The following is a 20,940-nucleotide window of genomic DNA, read 5'->3' on the forward strand; positions in this document are numbered from 1 at the left end:
TTACTCACTGTGTGCTGGGTAGTTCCACATGTGTTTCTCTTTCTCTTGTGATAAATGTGGGATATTATTTTTACTACATTTTACAAATGAGGAAGGAGGTACAAGGAAGTGAAGTGATTTGCCTAAGCTTACACATCCACGGTAAGTATATTTGTATACTAAGTTTGGAGCTGTGACAGACAATTTCTAAGTGCCCTTTTTGCCAAGTTTCTCTTTAATACTTGAATTCAAACGCTGCTAGAAGGGAGTGGTGGGCTCCATGGTGCAATCCTCAGGACCAACCCTCACCCTTCCCAGGGAGCCACAGAAGAAACAGGGTGGGGTCCTTCCTTGGGTTACCACAAAGAAGAGGGGGCATCATTAAGAGAGTGATACTACATCCTGTCGTGCAGGCATACTTCCCTCAGGTAGCTCCTTAGAAAGAGTTGTCTGCAAAGGTAGCACCTCTCTCTTTAGGCTCACTACAGATCTAGGCGATCTACAGGATACCTCTTCTCAGTCCTGAAACTTCAGAATTTTGAATGAAGTGCACCTTGGTTTCAGTCTATTCTCTACACAAGTAGCAGTCAACTCTAGAAACCATCACTATTCTCTTTCCTCCATGCTTGATCCAAAATTTGTCTTTCCTCAGCTCAGATACCAGGAAAACAACAAACAAATAAAATCCATAGCAGGAGCAGTTATTAGGGCATGCTGGGCTATTGGGAAAGGGGGCTGAGAGGGCATTCCTGTGTCTCTCTGAGATATGAGATTCCATCTAATACTCATAGGCCAGTGGCTTTCAAACTTGATTGGGTATAAAAATACCCAGGGAGGTTTGTTTAACTTGCAGACACCTCCTTCCCACCCTCTACCCATGTCTGCTCACGGTGTCTGACTCAGGAAGTCTACGGTGTACTCCTGGAAAGTGTATTTGAAACAAGTATTGCAATACTTTGAAAAATTCTTCCCAGTTTCATGTCTAAGTCCTGGAGAAAGGGGACATGCAAATAGAAAAAGAAAAAGTAGTTTCTAAAGAAAGTCTCTGTAAGAATTAGGCAATGGCTCAATGTAATCTATGCTACATCATGGCAGGAAGGTGTGGCGTATGGGGAAAGGACATGTGCCTACTTCAGCAGGGCAGCTGCAGGACACAGTGGGGCTTGTCCAGGGCAAACCCACCACTGTCAATGGGAAGCAATAGCAAATCCAAGAATCTGCTTTGGTAGCAACAATAGTTATGGCAAGGGTTTCCAGGAGCCTCACTGGAGGTGAAGGAGAATGATGATCCATGTGTGGTGCTAAGAACTTGCTTGCCCTAGACTTAATGTAGCCATGGAGTTCCCTAGAATGATTGCACGGAGGATCTGAAAAGAGAGGGGCTTGAAGATTTCCAGCAAGGATTACCAAGCTTGCTCTAATGTTGGGAAATGCTGAACTGAAATCTCTTGATGAAGACACACTCTATACAATTTTCATAGTGAGTACTGATTGTAGATGGAGTCCTATGCTTGGTATTGCCCCTTAATAGTCTGATATTTCTCCCCTACTGCCACCCCTCACTTTTCCCAGCTCTCAATATCCCCATATTCTCCAGCTACCACTCAACTCATCTTACTCTGCAATGTTACTTCAGCTTCAAGGGCCACCACTCACTCTGCGTATTAGCAGACTGCATTCTTAGAAGTAGTACCAAGTAGGTCCAGAAATGCCCCAAGGCAAATTCTGATGCAATCAAGATGGAAAATAATAATATATCCGTAATGGCAATGTCACCTCTATCTTGAAGGATTGTTAGGAAGATCCAAAATGACTGAGATCCACAAAACCAAATCTTTGTAGTGCTGTAATTGTCAGAAATGATTGGAGCAAAGCTTCAACTTCTACTTCCGCTGGCTAGGTGCATAAATCCAAGAATACTTTTCTGCAAAGGGGGACCCCATAACAACACATTCTGCCCTCCCCACTCCTTGACCACCACAGAAACATTGTGGGTACCAGATAGGTTGCCAGGCATAGACTCGTGCGGCCATAAGCATCCTGCATGTTAATATTGGCACCCATCTTCAACAGCAGCTTCACTGTGTCCACTTGACGTCCAGAAACTGCATGCATCAAGGGTGTACATCCTGGAATGAGATATTTCATCAGCTTTTAATATTTGATTTGTGAAATTTATGGGCAAACTTTATTTACCTGTTCACTTATTATGTTCTTTATAGATAAATGAGCTGTCCTCAACACAAACCCAGCTGTTGAGCTACACGGGACTCGGGAGAAATGAAAATCATTGTTGCTACATTTATAAAAACTATGTATTTTTTTCTGGCTCTATTAAATCTTCCATAATTTTGCAGTAATCGGTTGATTAAAACATTTTGTACCAATGATTTAAAAAATTCCTCTTTACTACCTTGAGAATTAGCACAATTTGGGACATAACAGGCAGTTTTATCCTGGCTTGGCCTGAACAATGTAGAATCTGAAAGTATCTAGAAAGCAACTCCAGCCAGGCAGACAGGTCCAACAGACTTTTATTAGAGGTGGTGGATGATAAAGGGCAGTGATGGCAGTCTAGCTTTGGCTTGTACACATTATTGAGAAAAGGGTCTACCTTTGTTGAAATACTTCTGTTTTGGTTATTAATATAGGCCAAAGCATTTGGTTCCTCATGTGTTTTCTTTATGAATAAAAACAGAGCTGAAATTACACATTCTGATTAACTCGTAGGCCTGCCTGATGAGACAGAATCCAGGGGCTTCCCACTCTTTCAGGATGAAGAAACCAAATCTCATACACAGTCCCTTGCTAAGCTGAGACTTGTTTACGTGTCTTATCATTGGTGGTTCCACCTTCTTCCAGTGAACTGCAAGCTAGGACCCTAGGAGATCCCTGAAAATGGACAAATGGCAGGACTGCTGTTTTCCCCGAAAGACTAATCCAGTTTATCTGCAAATCGCCCCCTTCTAATGCTCTTTGAGTAAAAGCAGCAGTGAAACTTTTGTCTTAAAAAGTTGTGACAGTTCCTTCTTTATTTCTTCCTCTCCTTTTTCCCCCTTTCCTCCCTCTCTCCCACCCTCCCTCCTTCTCTCTCTCTCTCTCTCTTTTTTTTTTTTTTTTTTTGTTTGCCAGTGTTGAATTGCTCTAGCACCATTTGTTGAAGAGGCTTTCTTCCACTCTGAATTACATCTGCACTGTTGTCAGTAATCAGTTGAGTATATTTGTATGAGTTTATTTCTGATTTTTTCTTCTTTTCCATTAATCTATGTGTGTATCCCTCAGCCATTACCACATAGTCTTGATTCCTTAGCTATATAATAAGTCTTGAAATTTGGCAGACTGATTTCTCCTGCTTTATTCCTTTTTTAAAAAAAAATTTTTTTATTTTAATTCCAGCTAGTTAAGATACAGTGTGATATTAGACGCAGGTGTATAGTATAGTGATTCAACACTTCACTTGGTGCCCATCACAATCAGTGCATCCTTAATCATCATCACCTTTTTAACCCATCCCCCCACCCAGCTCTCCTCTGGTAACCATCAGTGTATTCTCTGTATTTAAGAGTCTGTTTCTTGATTTGTCTCTCTTTTCCCCCCCTTTGCTCATTTCTTTTGTTTCTTAAATTCCACATATGAGTGAAATCATATGGTATTAGTCTTTCTCTAACTGACTTATTTCACTTAGCATTATATTCTCTAGCTCTGTCCATATTGTTGCAAATGGCAAGATTTCATTCTTTTTTACAGCTGAATAATATTCATATATATACATATTATATATATAGAGATGAATGGGTAGAGAAGATGTGATATATATATATATATATATATATACATACATAGTATTAGGCTGAGTGAAGTAAGTCAATTGGAGAAGGACAATCATTATATGGTTTCACTCATACGGGGAATATAAGAAATAGTGAAAGGGATTATAAGGGAAAGGAGAGAAAATGAGTGGGAAAAATTAGAGAGGGTGGCAAAACATGAGAGATTCCTAACTCTGGGAAATGAACAAAGGGTAGTGGAAGGGGAGGCGGGTAGGGGGATGGGGTAACTGGGTGATGGGCACTGAAGAGGGCACTTGATGGGATGAGCACTGGGTGTTATATGTTGGCAAATCAAAATTCAATAATAAAAAATATATATATATACACATATATATGTGTATACACACACACACACACACACACACACACACCACATCTTCTCTATCCATTCATCTATTGATGGAAACTTGGGCTGCTTCCATATCTTGGCTACTGTAATAATGTTGCTATAAACATAGGGGCATGTATTCCTTTGAATTAGTGTTTTTGCATTTTTGCAGATCATAGGGTAGTTCTAATTTTAACTTTTTTGAGGGACAAATGAACCGAAAAAGGCCTAGAATGAACCAACCTCCATACTTTGCTTCATAGTGGCTGCATCACTTTGCATTTCTACCAACAGTACATGAGAGTCCTTTTTCTCCACATCCTCACCAATATCTGTTGTATCTTCTGTTGTTGATTTTAGCCATTCTGAAAGGTGTGAGGTGATATTGCATTGTAGTTTTGGTTTGTATTTCCCTGATGATAAGCGAAGATGAACAGCTTTTCATCTGTCAGTTGGCCATGTCTAAGTCTTCTTTGGAGAAATGTCTGTTCATGTCTTCTTCTCGTTTTTAAATTGGATTATTTCTTTTTTAGGTGCTGAGTTTTATAAGTTCTTTATATATTTTGTATACTAACCCTTTATCAGATATGTCATTTGCAAATATCTTTCCCATTCATAGGCTTCCTTTCAGTTTTGTTGATTCACTGTGCAAAAGTTTTTATTTTGATATGGTCCTAATAGTTTATTTTTGCTTTTGTTTCCCTTGTCAAAGGAGACCTACCTAGGAAAAAGTTGCTACAGCCAATGTCAAAAAGGTTATTGCCTATCTTCAACAATTTACATTTTGGTTTTTAATCCATTTTGAATATATTTTTGTGTATGGTATAAGAAAGTGATCCAGCTTCTTTCTTTTGCGTGTTACTATCTAGTGTTTCCAACACCATTTGGTTTTTTATTTTTAAAAGAATTTATTTATTTATTCATGAGAGACACACAGAGAGAGGCAGAAACATAGGAAGAGAGAGGAGAAGCAGGCTCCATGCAGGGAACCTGATGTGGGACTCTATCCCGGGACCCCGGGATCATGCCCTGAGCCAAAGGCAGACGCTCAACTGCTGAGCCATCCAGGCGTTCCTCCAATACCATTTGTTGAAGAGACTATCCCATTCCCATTGGATATTCTTTCCTGCTTTGTCAAAGATTAACTGACCACATAGTTGTGGGTCCATTTCTGGATTTTCTATTCTGTTCTGTTGAGATATATATCTATTTTTGTGCCAGTACCAGACTATTTTGATGACTATAGCTTTGTAATATAACTTGAAGTCAAGAATTATGATGCCTCCAGCTTTGTTTTTTCGTTTTCCAGATTGCTTTGGCTATTCAGGGTCTTTTGTGGTTCCATATAAATTTTAGAATTATTTGTTCTAGTTCTGTGAAAAATGCTGTTGCTATTTTGATAAGGATTGCATTAAATGTGTAGACTGTATTGGGTAGTGTGAACATTTAAACAATATTTTTTCTTCCCATCCATGAGCATGGAATGGCTTTCCATTTCTATGTGTCATCTTCAATTTCCTTCATCAGTGTTTAACGGTTTTCAGACCACAGGTCTTTTACTTCTTTGGTTAGGTTTATTCCTAGGTATCTCACTGTTTTTGGTACAATTGTAAATGGGACTGCTACCTTAATTTCTCTTTCTGGGTGTTTCATTATTGGTGTAGAGAAATGCACCAGATTTCTGTCCATTGATTTTGTACTCTGCAACTTTACTGAATTCATGTAACAGTTTTGACAGTTTTTTTGGTGGAGTCTTTGGTAGAGCTTTCTATATATACTATGATGTCATCTGCAAATAGGGAACATTTTTACTTCTTCCTTACTGATTTGGATAACCTACATTCCTTTTTCTCATATGATTGCTGTAGTTGAGACTTTTAGTACTGTGTGCAAGAGAAGTGGTGAGAATGGACATACTTGTCTTATTTCTGACCTTAGAGGAAAAACTCAGCTTTTCCCCATTGAAGATGATGTTTAGGATTTCCCATAGATGGCCTTTATTATGTTGAGGTATGTTCCCTCTAAACCTACTTTTTTGAGGATTTTTATCATGAATGGTACTTTGTCAAATGCTTTTTCTGCATCTAATGAAATGATCATATGGTTCTTATACTTTCTCTTATTGACGTGATGTATCACATTGATTGATTTGTGAATATTGAACCACCCTTGCAACCCAGGAATAAATCCACTTAATTGTGGATGATTTTTTAAAATATTGTTGAATTTGGTTTACTAGTATTTTTTTTTTTAAGATTTTACTTATCCATGAGAGACACAGAGAGAGAGGCAGAGACACAGGCAGAGGGAGGAACAGGGTCCCCACAGGGAGCCCATCTGGGACTCAATCCCAGGACTCCAGGATCAAGCACTGAGCTGAAGGCAGAAACACTCAACCACTGAGCTACCCAGGTACCCTTGGTTTACTGTATTTTATTGAGGATTTTTGCATCTATGTTTATCAGGGATTTTGGCCTGTAGTTCTCTTTTTTAGTGGTGTCTTTATCAGGTTTTGGTATCAGGATAATGCTGGCTTCATAGAATGAATTTGGAAGTTTTCCTTCCTTTTCTAGTTTTTGGAATAGTTTGAGGAGAATAGGTATTTTTTTAGTTTATTTTGTTATAAATTTATTTTTTATTGGTGTTCAATTTGCCAACATATAGAATAATATCCAGTGTTCATCTCATCACGTGCCCCCCTCAGTGCCCGTCACCCAGTCACCCCCACCCCTCGCCCACCTCCCCTTCCACCACCCCTAGTTTGTTTCCTAGAGTTAGGAGTCTCTCATGTTCTGTCTCCCTTTCTGATATTTCCCACTCATTTTTAGGAGAATAGGTATTAACTCTTTTTTAAATGTTTGGTAGAATTCACTTGTGAAGCCATCTGGTCCTGGATTTTTGTTTCTTGGGAATTTTTTGAATACTGATTCAATTTCTTTTCTGGTTTATTGGTCTGTTCAAATTTTCTATTTCTTCTTGTTTCAGTTTTTGTAGTTTATATGTTTCTAGGAATCTATCCACTTCTTCCAAGTTGTCCAATTTGTTGACATATAGTTTTTCATAATATTCTTTTATAATTGTTTGTATTTCTGTGGTGTTGGCTGTTATTTCTCCTCTCTCATTTGTGATTTTATTTATTTGAGTCCTTTTTCTTTTTTTCTTGATAAGTCTGGCTAGAGGTTTATCAATTTTATTGATTTTTTCCCCCAAAGAACCAGCTCCTAGTTTCATTGATCTATTCTGTTAGTTTTTTTTTTTTAGTTTCTATATCATTTATTTTTGCTCTAATATTTATTATTTTCTTCTTTCTGCTGACTTTAGGTTTTGTTTTTTGTTCTTTTTCTAGCTCCTTCAGGCGTAAGGTTAGGTTGTTTATTTGAGATTTTTCTTGCTTCTTGAGGTAGGCCTACATTGCTCTAAGCTTCCCTCTTTGAGCCACTTTTGTTGCATCACAAAAGTTTCGGCCCATTGTGTTTTCATTTTTATTTGTTTCCATGTCCTTTTTAATTTTTCACTTATTTCCTGGTTGGCACATTTATTGTTTAATACTGTGTTACTTAACTTCCAATTATTTGTGGTCTTTCCAGATGTCTTCTTCTAGTTTCATGGCATTGTGGTCAGAAAAGATGCATAGTACAGAGAATGTTCCATGTGCACTTGAAGAAGAATGGGTATTCTGCTGTTTTAGGATGGAATGTTCTAAATATATCTGTTAAATCCTTCTGGTCCAGTATGTCATTCAAAGCCATTGTTGATTTTCTGTTTAAATAATCTAATCACTGATGTAAGTGGGGTGTTAAAGTTCCTTCCTATTATTATATTATTGATCATTTCCTTTCAGTTTGTTATTAATAGGTGCTTCTATGGTGGGTGCATAAATATTTATAATTGTTGAATCTTCTTGCTGGACTGTACCCTTTATTATTATATAGTTTCCTTCTTTGTTGTTAACAGTCTTTGTTTCAAAGTCTCATTTGTCTGATATATATATATATATATAGCTATTTTGGCCTTTTTTGAAAAAGATTTTATTTATCTGAGAGAAAGGGAGAGCAAAGAAGGAGAGTGAGAGGGAGAAGCAGACTGCCTACTGAGCAGAGTCTGATGCAGGGCTCTATCCCAGGACCCTGAGATCATGACCTGAGCCAAAGGCAGATGCTTAACCAACTGAGGTACCCAGATGCTCCTCTGGCTTTCTTTTGATGTCAGTTTGCATGATAGATGTTTCTCCATCCCCTCACTTTCAAACTTCAGATTTCTTTAGGTATGAAATGAGTCTCTCAGAGGAAGCATATAGATGGGTCTTATTTTTTTTTAAAAGATTTATTTATTTATTTATTTATTTATTTATTTATTTATTTATGTGTGTGTGTGAGAGAGAGAGAGAGAGAGAGAGAGAGAGAGGCAGAGACACAGGAGGAGGGAGAAACAGGCTCCATGCCGGGAGCCTAACACGGGACTCGATCCTGGGACTCCAGGATCACACCCTGGGCCGAAGGCAGGTGCCAAACCACTGAGCCACCCAGGGATCCCCGGGTCTTATTTTTTTATCCATTCTGTCACCTTATGCCTTTTGATTGGAGTGTTTAGTCCATTTACATTCAAAGTTATTATTGATAGATATGCATTTATTGCCATTTCATTACTTGTTTTGTGGTTGTTTCTGAAGATTTTCTCTGATCCTTTCTTGTCTTTCATGTTTTGCTGATTTTCTTTATACTATATTTGGATTTCTTTCTCTTTATTCTTTGCATGTTTATTAGTGGTTTTTGACATATGGTTTGACATCTAGGTTTGTATATAACCTCTTCTGCATATAGCAGTATATATTAAGTTGATGGTCATTTCAGTTTGAACCTATTCCTTTCTCTTCTTCTCTCCACATTTTATTATGTTTTACATCTTTTTTTATGAGTTTGTTGACTGATTTTTTTAATAGAAATATTCATTTTTACTGCTTTTGTGTTTCCTGTCATTATAGTGTCACTTTTGGTCTCTCCTTTTCATACAGAGTCCCCTTTAATATTTCTTTTTTTTCCCTTTAATATTTCTTACAGGGGAAAAATCTTTATCTCTCCTTCTATTCTGAATGATAACTTTGCTGGATAGAGCATTCTTGGCTGCAGCTTTTTCGCATTCAATACTGAATATATCATGCCACTCCCTTCTGGAAGTTGCTGTTGAAAAATTTCCTGATAGCCTTATAGGCTTTCACTTGTAAGTTACTGGCTTCTTTTGTCTTACTGCTTTTAAGATTTTTTCTTTATCACTATATCTTGCAAGTTTATTTACAATATGTTTAGGTGTGGGTCTGCTTTTCTTGATTTTGATGGGAGTTCTCTGTCTGTCCTGGATCTGGATATCTGTTCCTCAGAGAAGTTTTCAGCTATTATTTCTTCAAATAAAATTTCTGCCCCCTTTTCTCTCTCTTCTGGGACTCCTGTAGTACAAATGTTACTTATGTTTAATGGAGTCACTGAGTTCCTATGCCTATTTATGTTTTGTTCAATTCTTTTTTCTCTCTTTTGTTCAGCTTGATTACTTTTAATTACTGTCTTCTAGGTCACTAATTACTTCCTCTGTTTTTTCCATTCTGCTATTCATTCCATTAAGAGCATTTTTCATTTCATTTAATGAGTCCTTTATATCTGTGATTTATTCCTTATCTTTGTATTAAGGGTCTCACTCATGTCTTACACTCTTTTCTCAAGTTCAGTGAGTCTCCTTATGATCATTGCTTTAAACTATCAGTCATGTTACTTAAATTTGTTTCACTTAGATCTCTGGCCATAGCTTTTTCCTATTCTTTCAGTTAGGATAAATTTCTGTCTTTGTTTTGTCTGCCTGTGTCTGTCTCTCTGTGTTAAGAAAGTCAGCTATGTTTTTTGTTTTTAAAAGTAGTTAACTTTGGGCAGCCCAGGTGGCTCAGTGGTTTAGCGCTGCCTTCAGCCCAGGGCCTGATCCTGGAGACCAGGGATCAAATCCCACGTTGGGTTCCCTGCTTCTCCCTCTGCCTGTATCTCTGCCTCTCTCTCTCTCTCTCTCTCTCTCTCTGTGTCTCATGAGTAAATAATAAAATTAAAAAATCTTAAAAAAAAAAAGAAACTAGTAACTTTATGAAAAGGAGATCCTGGAGTGCCCTGCAGTGTAGTGTCCCCTGTTACCACTATCCTGTGTGTGCTCTTCATACCTTGAGTATTGTGTCTGAGTTAATTTTCCTTTCAGTACCGTTGTCTGCAATGACTCTCTGTGGTATTAGTGGGACCCAGGCAGGGTAGCCCTGAGGGGGCATGCCCATTGGGGAACTTGGGAGTGGGGTGACAGTATTAGCAAAATTCGTGTTGGGCCATTAGTCATATCTGGATGTCCTGAAGTGCTGTGGTGGCTGGAAGCTGTGCCCTGGCACCAGGAGGCAAGTGGCTGGCTGGGTGTAGTGCTGTGGCTGGGTGGGGCACAGGGTGGCAGTTGTGTACCTGGCCACTGGGCAGAGCATGTGCACAACTTTAACAAAATTTGCCTTGAGCTCTGGGCCAAGGCTACAAGTGTCTATGTAGCCCCACCTCCCACAGGTGGCTCTGTGTTTATACTGAGGGGCGGGGCGGGGGGGTGGGGAATGGTGCTGCCAGTTTTCTCATTTTCAGAAATCACTATGAACTGATCTTTCACTTGCGCCTGCTGTTATGTAAAGTGCCGTTTTTGTTGTTGTTGTTGTTCCTTCTCCATATAATCTGCTGATTCTTTAAGGGTGGCAACCCAGCTATCACTCACCCTCCTGGCTCACCCAGAGCTGAGTCAGCTGACTTTTAAAGCTTTAGGCTCCAAGACCCACTGGTTTTAAAAACTCGCAGAATCCAGTCCCTCTGGTTTTTAAGGAAAAAATGTTATGGGGATCAGACTTCCATGAGTGGCTCCCCGTGTAAGGGCCTGTTTCTCTGTCCTCTCCATGTGCAGCTCCCTCCCTCCTGCAGGTAGGCTCCATCTGCCTTTCTGACCTTCCTAACCTTTCAGACGCAGTTTCTCTATATTTAGTTGTGGAGTTTGTTATGCCAGCCTTTGGATCACTCTCCAGTTTATTGACTTGGATGTGGATGATATCTAGTTGTAAACATGCGATGCATGAACTAAGGTTCCTTTACTCTTCCATCTTCCTAAGTTCTCCTTTCCACTTTATTCTTTTTCAAAATTGATTTAACTCTACTAATTCTTTGGCCTTTCTATATACATTTTAGATAATTTTGTGTATATCTACACAAAAATCTTGCTGGGGTTTGATAGAAATTGAATTAAACCTGTATATGAATTTGAAAAGCACTGAATATTTACTACCTTGAGCCTTCTAATCCATGAGCATGATATGTCTCTCCATTTATTTAGATCTCTTTTGATTTCTGTCATCAGCATTTTATAGTTTTTGGTATAAAATCTGGTACATATTTTGTTATATTCACACTTAAGTATTCTTTGGTTGAGCAATTTTAAATGGTATTGTAGTTTTTTTTGTTTTGTTTTGGGGGGGGGCAGAGGGAGAGAAAGAGAGAAACTTAAGTAGGCTCCACACTGAGTGTGAACCCAGATGCAGAGCTTGATCCTGTGACCCTAAGATAATGCCCTAAGCTGAAATCAAGAATTGGACGCTTAACCAACTGAGCCACCCAGGCATCCCAAACTGTATTATAGTTTTAATTGTGATATCCATGTATTCACTTCTAGTATACAGGAATATAATTTGTTTTTCTGGATTGATCTTACACACTGTGACCTTGCTGAACTCATTGAGTTGTAGACATTTTTTTGGTAGCTTCTCAGGATTTTCTACGTGGAAAATCAAGCTGTGCAAAAGGGGAAAGTTTTGTTTTTTTTCATTTTCAATAGATATGCTTTTTATTTCATTTTCTTGCCTTTTTTTTTGCACTGGCTAGAACTTCCATTATTATGCTGAATATAATTAAGAGTGGACATCTTTGCTTTGTTCCTGATTTTAGAGGCAAAGTATTCAGTCTTTTTTACCACTAAATAAAATGTTAATTCTAGGGGTTTTATCTTCTTTTGTAGATCAAATGGGGGAAGTGCCCCTTTATTCCCATTTTTCTGAGTTTTTGATCATCAATGTGTGTAAAATTTTTTCAAATGCTTTTCTGCATTCATTGATATGATCATATGATTTTTCTTCTTTAGCTAGTTAATATGATGGGTTACATCGATTGATTTTGAAATACCAAATCACACATTCATATAACAAATCCCACTTGGTCATGGTATATAATTCTAGTTCTAAATTACTGACTTAAATTTGCTAACATTTTGCTAAGGTTTTTTATATCTACATTCATAAGGAGTATTGGTCTTTAGGTTCATTTTTTTATATCATCTTTTTATATCACCTGTTTTCAATGTCAGGGTAATAATTAGCTTCATAAATGTAACTGAGAAGAGTTTCCTTCTCATTTTTTCTGGAAGAGGTTATTTAAAATCAATATTAATTATTATTTAAAAGTTTGAAGTTTCCAGAGAAACCATCTAGGCCTAAACCTTTCTTTTTCTGGGAATTTAAAAATTATGAATATACTTTCCTTAATAGTTATAGGGACATTCAAATAGTCTATTTCCTACAGGATGAATTGTGGTTGTTTACCTTTTTTGAGGAATCGAGCCATTCATCTAAATAGTCAAATTTATGTGCGTAGAGATTTTTTTTGTTGTTGTAGTTTCTTTTTATTGGTTAGATGTCCACAGGGTCTATAGTGATATCTTTGGTTTCACTCTTGATAGTGGTAGTTTGTGACTTTTTTCATTTTGTGTCAGTACTGCTAGAATTTTGTCAATTTTATTGATTTTTTTCAAAGAATCAGTTCCTTCATTGATATTCTTTATTGTTTTCTGTTTTTAATTCCATTGATTTCTATTCTTTCTTTATTCTTTCTTTCTTTGGGTTTATTTTGTTGTTTTTCTAAATTCTTGGGGTAAGAACTTAGATTATTGACTGATACTTTTCCTTTTTTCTAATGAATATATTCAATGCCATACACTGCTTTAGCTGTGCCCCACAAATTTTAAGATTTCATACATTCATTTCTACTCAAGGGCCACAAGCTAGGATTGAACCCAGAGTCTGGATCTTGCATTATCATACAAGTGGTAACATTCATCTCTCCTCATTTTCCATTTCTAGCCCCAAAACATATGTACAAGTAAGTCTGATTTAAAAACAAACAAACAAATAAAACTACTATGGATAATTAGGGGCAACTACTCACTTTATAAAACATTTTATATACATTTATGAAACATTTTGCTGTCATTATAAGGGACTCCCAGCTCTTATTGGTACAAGTACACTGGTTAAAAATCGTTAATGACTTTCCACAAGTACTAGGACAGAAAAAACAATGAGAGAACTTTTGTTACAGTCCCACGGGTTCTTGATATTCTTTTTTTTTTTTTAAAGCCCATTTTCTTTCAATTGTTCATTCAGACTGGCTGATTCCTGTCATTCTATTTTCAAGTTTCTTGATCCTTTCCTCTGCTTCCTCATTCTGCTGCTGAGCTTATCTATTGAATTTTTTTTAAATTTTTATTTATTTATGATAGTCACAGAGAGAGAGAGAGAGGCAGAGACACAGGCAGAGGGAGAAGCAGGCTCCATGCACTGGGAGCCCGACGTGGGATTCGATTCCAGGTCTCCAGAATCGCGCCCTGGGCCAAAGGCAGGCGCCAAACCTCTGCGCCACCCAGGGATCCCATCTATTGAATTTTTAATTATAATTATTGTATTTCTTAGTTTCAAAATACTCCAATTTGTTCTTCTTTATGTCTGTTATTTCTTTGTTGAGGATTCCTTTTTTTTCATTTGGTTCAAGCACATTTGTAATTGCTCGTCGAAGCATTTCTTTTTTCATAGCCTCTTCAAAATCTTTCAGATAATTCTAACATCTGTTATTTCAGTATTGGCAGGTATTGTCTTTTTTCATTCATTCCTGTTTCTTTTTTTTTTAAATAATAAATTTATTTTTTATTGGTGTTCAATTTGCCAACATACAGAATAACACCCAGTGCTCCTTGATATGACAAATGATTTGCTATTGAAACCTGGACATTTGGGGGTATTGTGTGGAGTTGCCTAATCTTACTTAAACCTTCTATTTTATCTGACATTCTCTGACACTGCTCCAAAGGGGAAGTAGGGGTGCATGTGTCACCTTATTATTGCTAGGTGGGATCAGAAGTTCAGGTGCCCTATTTGGCTACCATTGACATCTAAGGGAGAAGACTCTTCATTACTGGGTGGTGGTGAAAATACTAATTTGTAGAAAGGCTTCCTCTGACACCACCCCGACAGGTATGGGGATGGAGGCTCAGTAGTTGGAGTGGAGGTCCAAGATCTCTACTTGGTCTTTGTTGGAATGGTAGGGCTAGGACCATAAGTTTTTATTTGCTTGTTTGTATTTGTGTGATGTTTGGTTGGAGCGGACTCATTATTGTCTAAAAGTTTTCGGTCTTGCTATGTGGTCCCATTCCTGGTTCTTTGGCTAGAGAGCAGGCTTTTGTTGGGGGCTGTGTGTGTGTGTGTGTGTGTGTGTGACTATTGGCCTTTCTGAGCTGTTAGATTCTTCAACTCCAAGTACGAGATATAAGAAGCAATAAAAAAAACCGAGGAAACTTACCAACATGTCATTCCTTAGGTCCCATGGTCCTAGCCAGTCTGTCATTTTCTTTCCACTTTCCAGTGTGTTCTTATGTTTATATTATATACAACATCCAAGATTTTTAGTTATATTTAGCAGTAGGAACAGTACATCTACTCCACCTTCTGAGAAGCAAATCTTTGCTTTCTGGCTTTAATAGTAACACTTTCCCAACATCCAATGCTACCAAAAATAGCCCTCTTTCCATACTTCTTTTTTTAACTACTTGGCCTATCTACTTTAGTCATTCATACAAAGAAGTTGAAAGAAAACCAAACCAACTGGCTTCATTATACAAGGTGATATAGAAGAATTAGAAGATTTATGTCCAAGACCATGGTTTAAAAAACTACTAAGAGGGGATCCCTGGGTGGCTCAGTGGTTTAGCGCCTGCCTTTGGCCCAGGGTGTGATCCTGGAGTCCTGGGATCGAGTCCTGCATCGGGCTTCCTGCACGGAGCCTGCTTCTCCCTCTGCCTGTGTCTCTGCTCCCCTCTCTCTCTCTCTGTCTCTCATGAATAAATAAATCTTAAAAAAAAAAAAAAACTACTAAGGGACCTTCAGCCTCAGGCAGGATACTCCTTGGCCCTCTAGTATCAAAATGATTTGTCATATGCAATTTTATAAATATTGCTCACCTCTGAAGGCCATCTCTAAAAGAATAGAGCAGAACCTTCAGGAACCTGCAGGATTCAAAATGCATAAATAGCTCACCTTCACTGTCACAGCATTCCAGGATGGAAGGGTCTTCCCGAATTACTGAAGTCAGAGCATTGACATCTCCATTAGAAGCTGCTTGATAAACCATAGTCAGGTCAACTTCCTCAGATGAGTCACCTTCATGAATCAAACAGAGATACTCTTAGTGTGTGTACCAAATTCGCTGAAAGAATAACACCCATAACATCACCCATACAAGTGACTCATGACTTCTCTGATGAATCTGGGCAGGAGGCTGAGTCATCCTCCTCACAAGCACCCTAAATGCTTCTTAAGAAAGGTGGACCCCTGTGGGCCATGTTGTAACATCACCATTTATTACGAAGAAATTGGAAGGACTAGATGTCCTCTGAGATTTTATGAATCTGTGTAGGCTTTCAGGCTACTCAAAATTGGTGAGACCAGAGTGGAAAATGGGACCCTTATGTTGGTTTTAGGTTTCCCTCTTTGGTCTGAAATATATTAAACTTTTCCTCTCAGTGACTCAGTTTACTTAACTCTGATAGAGATATTGCGTTATTTTCTGTTCTCCTGATGTATTCTCCACCCTATTCCCTCCTGCTGTGTACTAGTAGGAACTTTGGCTGCATTATTTGTTTAGTAAACAGACTGAAAGAGGTGATAGGCCTTTTCTGTTCTTAACTGGTCAGTGTCATGTTGAGGTCTATGGCCTGCAGATTTAATGGGCTCTCAGTGGCTGGAGAACACTCAGAGAGACCAGGATAGATCCCATTTGTGTCACCTGAGGAACAACTGAAGAAATAGATGTGTTAACTCCAGAGATTATTCTATGGGACCATGATAGCAGCAGCCTTCAGATATTTGAAGACCCCTTTTTTTTTTTAATTAAAAACTTGTAATGAAATGTATACAACATAAACTTTACCATTTCAACCCTTTTTAAGTATATAGTTCAGGGGCATTTTATACAATCACCTTGTTGTGCAATCATCACCATCAATCATTTCCAGAACTCTTTATCTTCCAGAGCTCAAACTCTGTACCTACTAGATAGTAACTGTCCATTATTCCCTCCTACAGTCCCTAGAAATCACTATACCACTTTCAGCCTCTATGAATTTGACTACTCTAAGGAATGTTATGTAAGTGGAATTAACAGTGTGCTTTGGTCTTATTTTACTTAGCATAATGTCCTAAGGTTCATTCATGTTGTGGCATTTGTCACAATTTCATTCCTTTTTAAGGTTGAATAATATCCTATTGTATGTTTATACCACATGTGGTTTATCTATTCATCCAGTGATAGATACTTGGGCTGTTTCTACCTTTTGTCAATTTTGAATAATGTTATCATGAACATGGTACTCAAAAACTGCTTTGAGCTTGGAGGAATGCCTCGATGGCTCAGTGATTGAGCATCTGCCTTTGGCCCAGGGTGTGATCCCGGGATCCTGGATTGAGTCCCACATCAGCCTCCTTGTAGGGAGCCTGCTTCTCCCTCAGCCTGTGTCTCTGTCTCTCTCTCTCTTTCTGTCTCTCATGAATAAATAAATTAAAAAAAAAACTGCTTTGATACCCTGCTTTTAATTCTTTTTGCTATAAACTTAAAAGTGGAATTCCTGGATCATACAATAATAATAAATAATTCTATTTTTAATTGTTTAAGAGCCACCAAAATGTTTCCCATAGCAGTTGCACCATTTTATATTCCTGCCAACAGCACATGAGGGTTCCAATATTTCCATGTCCTTACAGATACTTGTTATTTCCTGTTATTGTTTCATGTGTTTGTTCTAATAATAGGTGGTAGTTTAATAGATGTGAAGTGGTATCTCATGGTTTTGATTCCCATGGCTCAATGATTAGGCATGTTGAGTATCTTTTCATGTACTTACTGGCTAGTTATATATCATCTTAAGAGAAATATCTCCTTAAGTCCTTTAACCATTTTTAAACAGGTGGTTTGATTTTTGGTGTTAAGTTATAGAAATTCTTTATATACTCTGGATATTAGCCCTCTATTAGATAGACATATGATTTACCTATATTTTCTCCCATTCTGTGGGCTGCCTTTTCATTCTGCTGATACACAAAAGATTTTAACTCTGATGTAGCTCAATTTGCCAATTTTTCCTTTTGTTGTCTGTCCTTTTGTCATCAAGTCCAAGAAATCATTGTCAAATTTAATGTCACAAAGCTTCTCTCCTAGGTTTCTTCTAGGAGTTTTATAGTTTTAGGTCTTTGGCTTAGATCTTTGATCCATCTTGAGTTAATTTTTATATATGGTGTTAAGGTAAGGGTCTGATTTTTATTCTTTTGCACATGGCTATCTAATTGTTCCATCAGTATTCTTCCCCGTTGAATGGTCATAGCACTCTTGTTGAAAATCAGTTGATTTACATTTATGGAATGTAATGTATTATAGAAGGAATTCACACAGCACAGGGCAGAGCATAGCGGGACCAGAAGATGAGTGAGGCAGAACAAAATCTACTTCAGAGTTCCTACTAGTCCTTAGCTATTATACTAAACAATGGGGCCATTAAGATATAAGAAACAGAGGACTTTGTGGATCTTTCTTAGACTGTTTCTTGCAGTGGAACCGATTGCCTGTGAAGAGCTGAAGTTTAACGATTCATCCATTTACTCAACATCTACTGTATGCTAGTGAAATTGTGAGGGCAAAAGTTGCAGAGTCTCTGTCTTTAAGAAAGACATACCCTAGTGGGAAGACAAAATGTGTATTGACAATTGAAATATACCAGGGAGGGGTCCTTGGGTGGCGCAGCGGTTTGGCGCCTGCCTTTGGCCCAAGGCGCGATCCTGGCGACCCGGGATCGAATCCCACATCGGGCTCCCGGTGCATGGAGCCTGCTTCTCCCTCTGCCTATGTCTCTGACTCTCTCTCTCTCTCTGTGACTATCATAAATAAATAAAAAAATTAAAAAAAAAAAAAAAGAAATATACCAGGGATATGGCAGGGCAGAGGAAGAATCACTTAAATGAATAGTTCCCTGGGTATTCTCTTAATTCTGATCTCTCTGTCCTCCCCCAGGATTATCCTAGGTGTCTCAGAGACAGTAGAGAAATTCCATTTCAGGGGTTGCTTGGAATGACCTCTCCATAAGGTAGCGAGGCCTTCTACTTTTAGGGAGGATACCAAGCCTACACTGTACCTTGATGGCACCATGTGACAATATTGCCACCCGCTGGTGATGAAGAGTCCCTGTGGGCCTTGACTTGGTCCCCAGACCAGGATGGTACCAGTTCTGCTGGTTAGGATTAAAAGCCAGTCTGGAAGTCTCTGGCAGTGCAGAAACAAGTTTAAGGTCATTGATACAGTTGGCTGGCATTGAAACAAAAGTCGTTTCATATGATCCATCATGTGACACATTGCATACATACTTGGAGGCAATGTAGAAAAATGCTAAGAGCATAGACGCAACATCCAGCGTTTGAATCCTGGCACTGCCACTTACCTGGTAGCTGTGTGATCCTGGGTGAGTTATTTAACTTCTCTATTCCTTTTCATCACTTGTCAAATAGGATAAGAACAGTAACTACCTAGGGCTGTTTTGAGAGCTAAATGAGTTAATCCATGAAAAGTGCTTAGAGTAATGCCTGTACAGAGTAAGTATTCAAACCAAGCCAATTATTATGAATATTACTTCTTTGACATAGATAGGGCTCTCTGTCTTTGTCCTTAATGAGACCCCCTTTGCATTGCTGAGCAGGCTACGGAGATCTTGTGAGCTGAAACATTTTGCTATTTCTCCTGTTTTCTCCTCCAGTCCCTCAGGGTATATTGGCTGAGGCTTTAAGAGTATTTTATAAAGTGCTAGTCATATGTGAGGAGGAAAAAGAGTTTCTTTCTAACATTTTAAAGAGAAAAATAGCTCCAAGCTTTCTGCATATACCAGCTGAGAGAACAAGTACTCAAAGGAACTTTCATGCCCTGGGAGTGGAAAAGGGGATTTCATTCTCTGGGGAAGAAGTCTTGCAACAATATTATCTCTGGGTAAATATCTGGCCACAATCAGACCTTTCTTAATAACTGGATTTGTGATGTAGCACATGTTGTATTTCTTTGAATCTCAGCATCACTGTGTTCCTCAGGGGGCTTCTTCTGATTTGTGAATGCCATTCCACAGTTGGCATCTCTACTGGACATCAGGTGGTAGTGGGGTGGGGGGTGAGGGTGCTGGGAAATGGAATTTGCCATTTTAAGAAGCATGTCTATGTTGAACTTCAGTAATGATGCCACTCTAGAATGTATTTTCATAAAATGAACTTCATTTTAATAATACTAATTCTTTTTTTTAGATTTTATTTATTTCTTCATGTGAGACACAGAGAGAGAGAGAGGCAGAGGCACAGGCAGAGGGAGAAGCAGGCTCCATGCAGGGAGCCTGATGTAGGACTCGATCCTGGGACCAGGATCACACCCTGGGCTGAAGGCAGGTGCTAAACCACTGAGCCACCCAGGGATCCCCGAGATCTCAATATTTAATGCATAGGGCTTTGAGTATATGTACAATGAATGGATTGATTGATTTAGCATGCATGTTCAATGGGCTTTCTCATCCACTGGAATCTTGTGGAAATCTCTTGATGTTAAAATACTGTGTCGGGATCCCTGGGTGGCGCAGCGGTTTGGCGCCTGCCTTTGGCCCAGGGCGCAATCCTGGAGACCCGGGATCGAATCCCACGTCAGGCTCCCGGTGCATGGAGCCTGCTTCTCCCTCTGCCTGTGTCTCTGCCTCTCTCTCTCTCTGTGACTATCATAAATAAATAAATTAAAAAAAAAAAAAAAAAAAAAAAAAAAATAAAATAAAATACTGTGTCAATAAGTTCTTTGGCAATTAGGCAGGTATAAATTTTAAATGAATTTTATGAAGGGCTGTACTAGCCTAGTTGGTCTTTGGAAATTGCAAAGGAAGCCAAGTGTTGTTATTTCAACCACACTTCTTCCAATCTTCCTAACTTTCTTCTGGATCAAATATATCACTCCACCTTCATCTTACACTTCCCAGAACTGACAGATTTCCACATCAAGTATTTGCTATTTTAACTGGGGACTCTAGAAGCTGAGGAACAGGTGAGGAGATAGGATTTGTTAGCTAGGAGAAGACATGAAAACTGTTTTCAAATACTGGAAAAACTGGAAGACAGTTTGGACTTGTTTTCTGTAGATGCACAGGGAAAACTAGTCCTGATGGGTAGAAATTGAATTAATTAAGACTTTAAATGACTAGAGTTATTTAGAACTTGAAGAGATTATCTTGTGAGCTAAGTGTGCTTCTTATCACTGCTGATGTTTGATCCTGGATCCTGGATCCTCTATTGATCTGAATGGGTTCTGACCAAACATAGCTTGGGATGCTGTTGATTAAACAACTGTGTTGAGTAGAAAGTTGACCTCTAAGATTCCTTTCATGACT

The 20,940-nt window shown here is 38.4% G+C and overlaps 1 protein-coding gene across 4 annotated transcripts in view; it reads right to left on the reverse strand.

The window, feature by feature from the left end:
* The window catches only part of ANKRD55 (ankyrin repeat domain 55), a 115,327-nt gene that overhangs the window by 47,625 nt on the left and 46,762 nt on the right, over positions 1-20,940 (reverse strand). For all 4 annotated transcript variants that reach the window (XR_005355520.1, XM_038530627.1, XM_038530626.1 and 1 more), the window contains exons 3-4: positions 15,533-15,655; positions 1,978-2,108 (exon numbers count right to left, since the gene is read on the reverse strand). Coding sequence is in view for 3 of the 4 variants with exons in the window: in XM_038530627.1 (XP_038386555.1) it covers positions 1,978-2,108; positions 15,533-15,655 (254 nt within the window). In the remaining variant the exon portion in view is untranslated. The remainder of the gene's footprint in view (positions 1-1,977; positions 2,109-15,532; positions 15,656-20,940) is intronic.

Source organism: Canis lupus, chromosome 2 (genome assembly GCF_011100685.1).
Source record: "Canis lupus familiaris isolate Mischka breed German Shepherd chromosome 2, alternate assembly UU_Cfam_GSD_1.0, whole genome shotgun sequence".
Classification (NCBI taxonomy): domain Eukaryota; kingdom Metazoa; phylum Chordata; class Mammalia; order Carnivora; family Canidae; genus Canis; species Canis lupus.